General features: G+C 49.8%; 1 protein-coding gene across 4 annotated transcripts in view; it reads left to right on the top strand.

The window, feature by feature from the left end:
- The window catches only part of LOC134339908 (CD209 antigen-like protein C), a 41768-nt gene that overhangs the window by 12817 nt on the left and 16681 nt on the right, over positions 1-12270 (top strand). For 2 of the 4 annotated variants that reach the window (XM_063036688.1, XM_063036691.1), the window contains exons 2-4: positions 5523-5630; positions 9647-9814; positions 10623-10774. In XM_063036688.1, the coding sequence (XP_062892758.1) occupies positions 5523-5630; positions 9647-9814; positions 10623-10774 (428 nt within the window). Of the gene's footprint in view, positions 1-5522; positions 5631-7496; positions 7583-9646; positions 9815-10622; positions 10775-12270 lie in introns of all 4 variants that reach the window. The other 2 variants (XM_063036689.1, XM_063036692.1) reach the window with 2 other exon arrangements.

A 12270-nucleotide genomic window follows, 5' to 3' on the forward strand; every position in this document is an offset into this window, starting at 1 on the left:
TATTCCATATACATTATAACATAATGTTACCATATACTACCTTGGGATTCATTTTCTTCCAGGCATTCACAAGCAAAAAAATAGGGTAGAATTTACAAAAACTATACATAAGCAGTCAAAATCTGGCAAATCATCAATGAGCAAAAGAAGGCGAACTGTGCCAATTTAAAAAAAAAGCAACAGGCACACAAAATCCGGGAGGAACTCAAGCAGGTTAGGCAGCATCGACAGAGGGGAAGGAACAGAATCAGAATCAGGTTTAATATCACCGACATGTGTTGTGAAATTTGTTAACTTACCAGCAGCAGTTCACTGAAGTACAGAGTAAATATAAAAGTAAACTGAATTACAGTATTTATATATACATATATTAAATACTTACAATAAGGAGTGCAAAAAACAGAAATAAACCCTTTTAAAAAAAAGTAGTGAGTTATTGTTCATGGGTTCAATGTCCATTTAGGAGTCATATCATTTAGAGGAAGCAGGTGTTCCTGAATCACTGAGTGAGTGTCTTCAGGCTTCTGTATCTCCTTCCCAACAGTAACAATGAGAAGAGGACACGTCCTGGGTGGTGAGGATCCACAATGATGGACGCTGCCTTCCTGAGGCACTGCTCCATGAAGATGTCTTGGAGACTATGGGGGTTCATATCCAAGATGGAGGGTATAGAAAGTTAAACTACGAGAACAACAATGGCAGGGATCGGTGCTGGGTCTGTTGTTGTTTGTCATCTATATTAATAGTTTATAAGATAATACGGTAAACTGGATCGTCAAGTTATTTCTGGTAAATTGGTTATTTCTTCAGCGGTTTGATAGGGGCACGACTGTGCAAGCGCGTGGACATCAGCCAGTTAGAACAGCGAGGAGGGTTTAAAAGGAGACGCAGAGCGAGTTTAGGGGTACAGGGAGACAGAGTAGGAAGGCTTTGGCCCAACGGGGCTTCGGCGATAACGGGTCGAGGCGAGATAGGCTGCCTGTGCAGAATACAGACAGGGAGAATGTGTATGAGGCTGGTGTTCTGTGCTCGGTGTCAGATGTGGGGAGTGCTGGAGTCTCCCGGCCTCCCAGACGGCCACATCTGCGCCAGGTGTGTCGAGCTGCAGCTCCTTAGGGACCGGATTAGGGAACTGGAGATGCAGCTCGATGACCTTCGTCTGGTCAGGGAGAGCGAGGAGTTGATAGGAACTACAGGCAGGTAGTCACACCAAGGCCTCGGGAGACAGAGAAGTGGGTAACAGTCAGAAGAGGGAAGGGCAGGAGTCAGATACTAGAGAGTACCCCAGTGGCTGTACCCCTTGACAATAAGTACTCCTGTTTGAGTACTGCTGGAGGGAGGGGAAACGGCCTACCTGGGGGAAGCGACAGTGGCTGCGGCTCTGGCCCTGTGGCTCAGAAGGGTAGGGAAAGGAAGAGGATGGCAGCAGTGATAGGGGACTCTATAGTTAGGGGGTCAGACAGGTGATTCTGATCCGTCTGAAGGTAGAAGCACAGATGGTGGTTTGCCTCCCAGGTGCCAGGATCCAGGATGTTTCTGATCACGTCCACAATATCCTGAAGTGGGAAGGAGAACAGCCAGAGGTCGTGGTACATATTGGTGCCAACGACATAGGTAGGAAAAGGGAGGAGGTCCTGAAAGCAGACTACAGGGAGTTAGGAAGGAAGTTGAGAAGCAGGATATCAAAGGTAGTAATCTCAGGATTAGAGTGAGTATACAGTATAGGAATAGAGTGAGGTGGAGGATAAATGTGTGGCTGAGGGATTGGAGCAGGGAGCAGGGATTCAGATTTCTGGATCATTGGGACCTCTTTTGGGGCAGGAGTTACCTGTACAAAAAGAATTAGTTGTACTTGAATCCCAGGGGACCAATATCCTGGCAGGGAGATTTGCTAAAGCTACTGGGGAGAGTTGAAACTAGGATTGCTGGGTGGGAACCAAACTGAAGAGACAGAGGAAGAGGCGGTTGGCTCACAAATAGAGAAAGCTTGGAGACAGTGTGATAGGGAGGATAGGCAGGTGATTGAGGTAGGGATGTGCTCAGTCCGATGGTTTGAGATGTGTCTAACGCAAGGAGTATTATGAACAAAGTGGATGAGCTTAGAGCATGGATCAGTACTTGGAGCTACGCTGTTGTGGCCTACAGAAACTTGGATGGCTCAGGGACAGGAATGGTTACTTAGAGTGCCAGGCTTCAGATGTTTCAGAAAGGACAGGGAGGGAGGCAAAAGAGGTGGGGGCATGGCACTGTTGATCAGAGATAATCGTGTTATGGCTGCAGAAAAGGAGGAAGACCTGGAAGGATTGTCTACAGAATCTCTTATGAGCCTTACGAGCTTGACTGAATTTTGTGAGGATGTGGCTAAACACATTGATGAAGGTAGAGCAGTGGGTGTAGTGTATATGGATTTCAGCAAGGCATTTGACAAGGTACCCCATGCAAGGCTTATTGAGAAAGTTAGGAGGCATGGGATCCAAGGGGACATTGATTTGTGGATCCAGATATGGCGTGCCCACAGAAGGCAAAGAGTGGTTGTAGACGAGTCATATTCTGCATGGAGGTCGGTGACCAGTGGTGTGCCTCAGGGATCTGTTCTGGGACCCCTTCTCTTTGTGATTTTTATAAATGACCTGGATGAGGAAGTGGAGGGATGGGTTAGTAAAATTGCTGATGACACAAAGATTGGGGGTGTTGTCGATAGTGTGGAGGGCTGTCAGAGGTTACAGCGGGACATTGATAGGATGCAAAACTGGGCTGAGAAGTGACAGATGGAGTCCAACCCAGATAAGTGTGAGGTGGTTCATTTTGGTAGGTCAAATATGGTGGCAGAATATAACATTAATGGTAAGACTCTTGATAGTGTGGAGGATCAGAGGGATCTTGGGGTCTGAGTCTATAGGTCACTCAAAGCTGCTGTGCAGGTTGACTCTGTGGTTAAGAAGACATATGGTGCATTGGCCTTCATCAGTCGTGGGATTGAGTTTAAGAGTCGAGAGGTAATGTTGCAGCTATATAGGACCCTGGTCAGACCCCACTTGGAGTACTGTGCTCAGTTCTGGTCACCTCACTACACGAAGGACGTGGAAACCATAGAAAGGGTGCAGAGGAGACTTACAAGGATGTTTCCTGGATTGGGAAGCATGCCTTATGAGAATAGGTTGAGTAAACTCGGCCTTTTCTCCCTGGAGTGACGGAGGATGAGAGGTGACCTGATAGAGGTGTATAAGATGATGAGAGGCATTGATCATGTGGATAGTCAGAGGCTTTTTCCCAGGGCTGAAATGGCTAGCACGAGAGGGCACAGGTTTAAGGTGCTTGGAAGTAGGTACAGAGGAGATGTCAGGAGTAAGTTTTTTTACACAGAGAATGGTGAGTGCGTGGAGTGGGCTGCCGGCGGTGAGTGGAGGCAGATACGATAGGGGTCTTTTAAGAGACTCCTGGACAGGTACATGGAGCTTGGAAAATAGAGGGCTATGGGTAACCCTGGGTAATTGCTAATGTAAGGACATGTTCGGCACAGCTTTATGGGCTGAAGGGCCTGTATTGTGCTGTGGGTTTTCTGTGTTCCTTTGTTTCTATCAAGTTTGCAGATGACACCAGGATTTGGGGTGTTCTGGATATCAAGGAAGGTTAACAAAGTTTGTAGCAGGATCTAGACCAGCTGAGAAGATGCAGATGCAATTTCACTCACTTCAACACTGAGCACTGATCCCACGACTTGTGGACTCACTTTTTAGTACTTTACAACTCAAGTTCTCAGATTTCTTTCTTTCCTTCTTTACTTCTTTATTTCCTTCTTTCTCTTTCTTTCTTTCCATCCTTCTTTCTTTCCTTTCTTTTTTTCCCTTCCTTCTTTCTTTATTTACCAGTTTGTCTTCCTTTGCACATTGGTTCTTTGTCCATCTTTGTGACTCTATGGTGCTTCTTTGTATTTACCATGAATGCCCACAAGAAGATGAATCTCGTGGCGACATACATGCACCTTGACAGTAAACTTACTGTGAACTTTTAATGCGGATAAGTGTTGCACTTTGGGAGGACAAATCAATGTGGGACTTACACAGCGAGGAACAAAGTCACCTGGGAATATACAGATCCATCATTTCTTGAAAGTGGATAGTGTTGCAAAGAAAACTTTTGGCACATTGGCCTTGATAAATCAAAGTATTGAGTGTGGGGTTGGTGAGCCTAACTTGGAGTATTTGGGCAGTTCTGGCCAGCTCACTGGAGGAATGATATCACTAACAGGAGACAATCAGCAGACGCTGTCAAACACACACAGAATGCGGAGGAACTCAGCAGCTCAGGCAGTGTCCGTGGAAAAGAGTACACAGTCGGCGTTTTGATGAAGAGTCTCGGCCCGAATCATGGACCGTTTACTCCTTTCCACAGATGCTGCCTGGCCTGCTGAGTTCCTCCAGCATTTTGCGTGCGTTGACACCAACAGGATTGAAGGAGTGCAGGGTAAATGTACAAAGATGTTGCTGGGACTTGACCCGCGTTATGGGGATAGGTTGGATAGGTTAGGATTTGATTCGCTGGAGTGCAGGAAAATGAGGAGGGGGGCAATTGTAACGTTGAAGAGAAGTTTGGATAGGTACATGGATGGGGAGGGGTTTAGAGGGATAGGGAGGTCGATGGGACTAGGGAGACCGGGGTGGCGTGGACATGAGGGAGCCATGCTCTCTCACTCACCTGGTCTCACCTATCACCTCCCAGCTCCTCACCCTTCCCTCACTCACATTCCCCTCCCCTCACTCACGTTCCTCTCACTCACCTGCCTTCCCCTCACTCGGTCTCACCTCTCACCTCCCAGCTCCTCACCCTTCCCTCCCCTCACTCACCCACCTTCCCCTCACTCGGTCTCACCTATCACCTCCCAGCTTGTACTCTTCCTCCTCCCCCCTCTCTCCCCACCCTTAATCTGGCTTCTTACCCCACCTCCCTTCCTATCCAGTCCTGATGAAAGGTCTTGGCCCGAAACGTTGGCTGTTAATTTCCTTCCGTAGATGCTGCCTGGCCAGCATTTTGTGTGTGTTGGTCCTCTGGAGATGCTCTCCTCGCCCTGTAGTCACAGCAATGAGAAGAAAACTTTCCTCAGGGGCGCCTGAGCCATTTCGCTTGCAGAAGAACTAGGAGCAGGAGTCGGCCACCTGGCCCGTCGAGCCTGCTCTGTCATTCAATAAGATCACGGCTGAACTGACCACAGACTCATCTCCACCTACCAGCATTTTCCTCATAACCCTTAATTCCCCTACTATACTATCTATCCAGCCTTGTCTCAAATCCTGTTTCTCTGCTGTAGTGCTCGGTGACTCTAATCCAATCCTGTTGGTTTGCCAGTCTGTAGATGGGGGTCCCGGGACCCTGTGGCTCACTTGCTCCGTCACCTGGTTATTTCTGGGGGAGCCACGGCTTGCCAGCGTTCCCCACCACCCCCCCCAAACCCACCGCCTCGCCTCCTTCCACCCAAGCCCTCAGCATTTGGATGAGTAGCATTCACGTGCGCTTTGTGTCCACAGCAGTGTGTTGGCAGACCTACTGTGGGAGCGCCTGGAAGAAGATGGCCTGGGGAACTCTGATGGCATTGATAATCTTCACCATCATTGTGGTCATCCTGACCTCCAAGGGTGAGTTACTGTTCTCCTGTGTGATGAAGTTCGGGGTGGGGGGGGAAGGAGGAGGTGAAATGTTGAGGTGGAGGGGGGAGAGGGGAGAGTGTGGAAGCAAGGCGAGGGTTAAAGGTAATGTGCAGTCAAGGGTAGCCGTGGGCAGTATGCAGTCAGTATGAGGTAAGGCCTTTGATGAGCATAAGTTTCCTTAGGGGCGCCTGAGCTATTTCACTTACTGGAGATGAGATACAAATGTAACGGAAGGATGCGAAGCACACAGCACACACCAACTGAAAAACAATCACTTTACTGACTTCAGGGTATCATCGGCTGTCAGCTTATAGTTTCTATTTGACTTTTAAGACCTGCATTGTGAAAGGCGATTGATGTTGGAAGTGAAGCAATTTGAACACACACAATTCACCAAGCGGTCAGTATCCGTAACTGCGAGCCAATCCTGTCTAGAAATCACACTTAGTCATAGTAATACTTTATTGATCCTGGGGGAAATTGGTTTTCGTAACAGTTGCACCATAAATAATAAATAGTAATAAAACCATAAATAGTTAAATAGTGATACGTAAATTATTTATGCAGGAAATAAGTCCTGTGGAAATTTCTCTGTGGAGACTTCAGAGCAGTGTGGTGAGAGGGGCCACACTGCTCTCCCCGTGCATAAATGAAGTATAGTTGAGGGATGATTAGATTATGAGGGCACTCAGTCCTCGTTTATTGTCATTTAGAAATGCATGCATTAAGAAATGATGCAATGTTCCTCCGGAGTGATATCACAAAAAAAAAACAAGACACACCAAAGACTAACACTGACAAGACAACATAATTGTAACATACGGTTACAGCAGTGCAAAGCAATACCGTAATTTGGTAAAGGGCAGACCATGGGTGCGGTAAAAAAAAGTCTCAAAGTTCCGACTGACTTCCCATAGTCCCGATAGCAGGCGGCAGAAGGGAGAAACTCTCTCTGCCATAAACCTCCAGGCACCAACAACTGCCGATGCATTGGAAGCATCTGACCACAGTCCAACTCTGAGTCTGTTCGAAAACTTTGAGCCTCCGACCAGCCCCTCCGACACCGAGCACCATCCCTGCCGAGCGCTTCGACCCCACCCCGGCCGCCGGGCAACAAGCAAAGCCGAGGATTCGGGGACTTCCCCTCTGGAGATTCCGGATCGCACAGTAGCAGCGGCAGCAAAGCGGGCATTTCAGAAGTTTCACCAGATGTTCCTCCGTGCTCTCACGTCTGTCTCCATCAAATCAGGATTGTGCACGGCACCCTACTTGACAGATTACAGATGAGTGCTGGTGTCCAGAGTATAGTTAATCGTGCCGACAGGAGGGCAGAGACGAACAAGGACATGGAAGGTAGCAAGATCAGAAACGGGTATGCTGATATCCCAGGACCTTTTTGAGAGTGTGTGGTGAAATTGGTGGTAATCTAAAAACATTTCTCCTTTTAGATTCTTAGCAGTGTGGAGGAACAGAGGAATCCTGGTGGTCCACATTCACTGGTCCAAAGTGGCTGTGCAGTTTGGTAGGGTTGGTTCGAAGGCCTACGGTGTGTTGGCCTTCATTAATCTCAGGTTTGAGTTCAAGAACTATGAGCTAATGCTGCAGCTCTGTAAAACCCTGGTTAGACCACACTTGGAGTATAGTGTTCAGGAAGCTGCAGAAGAGATTCACCAGGATGCTGTCTAGACTGGAGAACATGTCTTCTGAGTTTAGAGCTTTTCTCTTCACAGCGAGAGAGGATGAGAGGCCACTTGATAGAGCTGTGCAAGATAATGAGAAGTGTAGATCGAGCGGAGAGCCAGAGTTTTTTTTCCCGGGGTGGAAATGTCTAATACAGTTCATCCATTTCCACAGATGCTGCCTGGCCTGCCGAGTTCCTCCAGCATTTTGTGTGTGTTGCTCTGGATGGCCAGTGCCTGCGGAATCTCTCGTGTTTAAAGGTGATCGGAGGAATGTCAGAGATGATATGTGTATTATATTTGTTGTTAGTACAGGGTGGTAGATGCTTAGGGTGGTGGTACAGGGGCACTGAAGAAACTAGGAGGGAAGGTTAGATCGATCTTAGACTAGGTTAAAAGGTCAGCACAACATTGTGAGCTGAAGCGCCTGTGTTCCATGTTCCATCGTAATTTTGAACAGAGACTATTATTGATTACTAGGTTAGTATCCATAATTATGGATTTGTTTAAGAAAAAGGGATGAATCCTGTTGTAATCATTGTTTTACTATTAATAAAAGTATCACAGAGACAGATTGAAATAAATTAAGCATATTATAATATCTTTTAAAAAGTCTATTGAAAAATAACATCATTTCCATGATCCTCTCCCTTCTCCAGCCTCGTATCTCCTTTGCCAATCACCTGTCCAGCTCTTGGCTCCATCCCTCCCCCTCCTGTCTTCTCCCCCTCCCGTCTTCTCCCCCTCCCACTTTCAAATCTCTTACTAACTCTTCCTTCAGTTACTCCTGATGAAGGGTCTCGGCCTGAAACGTCAACTGTACCTCTTCCTAGAGATGCTGCCTGGCCTGCTGCGTTCACCAGCAACTTTGTGTATGTTACCCGCATTTCCAGCATCTGCAGATCTCCTCGTGTCTGCGTCATTTCCAAATAGCGTTGTTTTTGTACTGACATGTACACCAACACTGCGAGGATTGCAAAACATACCATAGGGGCAGAATTAGGCCATTCTGCCCATCGAGTCCACTGGCGTCTCGGGCAATTAATTCCAGAGATTCACCAGCCTCTGGCTCAGAGTATTCTGAGGCTGTGCCCTCCGCTCCTAGACTCCCCCACTACAGGAAGTATCCTCTCTACATCCACTCTATCTGAGCTATTCAACATTTGATAGGTTTCAATGAGATCCCCACCCCCATCACCATCTCATGTCACTTTGTTCTCACAGCAGTCTCACTGGCACCAAACCGGCAAGAGACATTCCCTGTAAAAACATCTCCTTGCTCTCAGGTTTGAGAAATAATTCGCTGTTTCATTTGGCAGTGAAGCTAATCCTTGTGTATCATTTTATTCCGGGTTGTGGTTAAAGAATTGCGGGACGGCTTTGCGTGCGAATGCATTTTTGTGTGGACCGCCACATTGCGAGTTCAAGAGTCCATCTTGTCGTACAAGAAGTCTCCCTCCCGTTTTGGGGGCCTAACGCCCCCTACCGTTTGTTCCTCCTCCCCCCATTCCCTGTTTCACCCCTCCTGTCCCCACCTATTCCCCATCTTGTCCTGACTCATTACCTCACCTCCCATCCCCTCAGCTCACACCCTCCCTTCCCCCTTCTTTAACCCCTCCCTCCCTGCTCCTCAGCCCCTCCCATCTCTGCTCCTTACCCCCCCATTCCTCTTGACATTCCCGCTCCTGTCCCACTCCTTTTCCCCTCCCGATGTCCCCTCATTCCCCACTCCTTTGCCCCTCCTGATATCCCCTCATTTCCCACTCCTGTCCCCCTCCTTTGCCCCTCCCAGCATCCCCTCATTTCCTACTCCTGTCCCACTCCTCCTTCCCCACTTCTTTGCCCCCCATGCCCCCTCGTTCCCCGCTCCTGTCCCACTCCTTTGCCCCTCCAGTCACCCCCTTGTTCCCCACTCCTTTGCCCCCCCATAGCCCCTCATTCCCCACTCCTGTACCCCCCCGTCATTCCCTCATTCCGCGCTCCTGTTGTCCCTCCTCACCCCCTGCTGTCTCCATCAGGGCTGCGTGCAGCTGGATAGGATGACTTGTTTCCAGTAAAGAGGTGACGGCCGGAGAGCTTGTTCACGTGCTGTCCTGTTCGACAGCAGGGGGAGTGGAAGGGAGCAGAGCGGGGTCATGCAGAGAGGGAGGAGGGAGGGGCGGACAGGGGAGACTGAGGAAGGAGTGAGGGAGGAAAGCAGGGGATGGGTGAGGGAAAGATAGAGCAGTTGCTGGGTCCTTTCTGTGTGCTGTGGGACACGGCATCTCCTGCATTGCCTGAGCCCTGACGCCGTCCACTCACTCTCCCTTCCGTCTCTGCCCACAGCCACCCAGCTCCATGCAGACTACACCCACAAGAAGGCCGCTCTCAACGACGTCCGCAGCAACTACACGCGGGCTATGGACACCATCAGGCAGAACCCCTCACAGTCGCAGTGCAGCCGCTATGAGGAAACCTTCCTCAACTGGCTACAGTCTTTCTGCAGGATCGTCAGTGAGTGTGGGCGTGGGGAGACACCGATAGTCATTGAGTGTGTGGGCATTGGCGGAAAGACACCGACCTTTGGTGTGCAGAGGTCTCACCAGCCATCCTCTCCTCTTCCCTGCCCTCTTCCTTCCTCCACTCTTCTTCCCCTTCTTTCCCGCCTTCCCCTTCCCCTTCCTCCCTCCTCCCTCCTTCCCCCTCCTCCCTCCCTCCCCTTCCCCTTCCTCCCTCCTCCCTCCTTCCCCTCCTCCTCCTTTCCCTGTCCCCTTCTTCCCTCTCCCTCCCATTCCCCCTTGCTTCCGTCCCCATCCCCTCGCCCCTCTCTCATCTAGCCCCCTCACCCCCAACCTTTTCCTGTTCCACCGCAACCTCCACCCCCCCACTTTCTCTCCAACCTTCACCTTGTCTCCTCTCCCCCGACCCTTGCTCCCACCCTCTTCCTCTTCCCTCTCTGCCACCACACTTCCCTTCCCCTGCCTCTCCTCGTATCCTTTCCCCTATGCCTCCCATGCCACCCTCTACCCTCCCTGCTCCCCCTTCCCCCTCGCCACTCTCTTCCCACTTTGCTGCACCTCTCTCCCTTCTTCCCCCCCCATTCGAAACCCTCCACCCGACGCACCCTCTCCCTCCCAGTAGGAGGGGAGAGCTGCAGTGTGGGAGGAACAGGTGGGGGTTGGGGGAGTCCCGCACTGTGGGAGGGGCAGTGCCAAGGGTATTTTGCCTGTGCGAAGGGGGCCACCCCGTTGGCATTGCCTCCCCCCACTCCTGTACGTTGCTGATCTGCCCTGCTTTGTCGTTCTTCCCACCGCACTCCCAGACTGCACCACTGAACTCTGCCACAGGTCCTGGACGCCGTTTGCAGGCAACTGCTACTTCTTCTCGATGAGCACCTTGGGCTGGGAAGAGAGTCGGCAGGCCTGCGTCACGCTGGGCTCTGAGCTGGTGGTGATCCGAAGTGAGGAGGAACAGGTAGGAACCGGAGGAGCCAGCGGTGTCCAGCACGTTCAGAATCAGGTTTATGGCCACCAACGCAGAGGATGCGGAAATCATTGTTTTGTGGCAGCAGGAAAGTGTGAGGGTCGGTAGATTCTGGGATACTCGGGACACCCCATCTGGCACCAACAATCATTCCACGATCAAAGTCACTTGGATCACATTCCTTCCCCCATCCTGATGTTTGGTCTGAACAGCCACTGAACCTCTTGGACCATGTCAGCGTGCTTTTATGCATCGAGTTGCTGCCACATGATAGGCTCTTGTATCTGCAACTCAGTGCATAAAAGCATGCAGACATGGTCAAGAGGTTCAGTCACTCAGACCAATCATGAGAATGGGGAGGAAATGTGATCTGAGTGACTTTGACTGTTGGTGGTTTGACTATCTCAGAATCTGCTGATCTGCTGGGATTTTCATCCATAACCGTCTCCAGAGTTTACAGAGAATTGTGCAAAAAACAAACAAACAAATCTACTGGGTGTAAGGGCCTTGTTAGTGAGAGAGGTCAGAGGAGAGTGGCCAGGCTGGTTCAAGCTGACAGGAAGGCGACAGTAACTCAAATAACCACACGTTACAACGGTGGTGTGCAGACGAGCATCTCTGAACGCACAGCAGGTCGAACCTCACTGTGGGTGGACTACAGCAGTAGAAGACCACGAGCATACCTGTACACTCAGTGGCCACGTTATGAGATACAAGAGATGCCGAATAAAGTGGCTACTGTGTGTAATTCAGAATCTGGTTTGTTATCACCAAATCATGATTCTTTGTTTATTGTCTTCAGGCAGCAGTACAGTGTGCAGGCATAAAATTGTAATAAGAACTACATAAAAATGACTAATTAGTGAAAAAGAGTGCCAAATAGTGGATACTGTTTTGCATTCATTGTCCGGTCGTAAATCTGAGGACGGAAAGAGCGGTTCCTAAAACATCGAGTGTGTGCCTTCGGTCTCTGGTACCTCCTCCTTGATGGTAGCAATGAGAAGAGAGCGTGTCCTGGGTGATGGGGGTCTTTAAAGGCCTTTGGAAGGTGTGCTTGATGGTGGTGGGGGGTGTGTCAGTGTTCATGATGGAGCTGGCTGTCTTTGTAATCTTCTGCGGCTTTTTCCAAGCCTGCGCAGTTCCCCCCGCCCAATACCAGACAGTGGTACAACCGGTTCGAATGCTCTCCACAAAATAATCTGCAGATGCTGTGATCAAAGCAACACTTTCAGTACGCTGGATGAACTCAGCACGTCGGGCAGCATCAGTGAGAAAGGGCTGAAGGGTTCCGGCCCGAAACGTCGACTCATCGTTTCTAACTGATGCTGCCCGACCTGCTGAGTTCATCGAATGCTCTCCACGGTACATCTGTAAAAGTTTCCTCGAGCCTTTGGTAGCATCCTGAGTCGTGTTCATGGGCTCATTGTCTGTTCAGAAATCTTATGGTGGAGGGGAAGGAGCTGATCTGTAAATGCTCAGGTTCCCTG

Source organism: Mobula hypostoma, chromosome 31 (assembly GCF_963921235.1).
Source record: "Mobula hypostoma chromosome 31, sMobHyp1.1, whole genome shotgun sequence".
NCBI classification, from domain to species: domain Eukaryota; kingdom Metazoa; phylum Chordata; class Chondrichthyes; order Myliobatiformes; family Myliobatidae; genus Mobula; species Mobula hypostoma.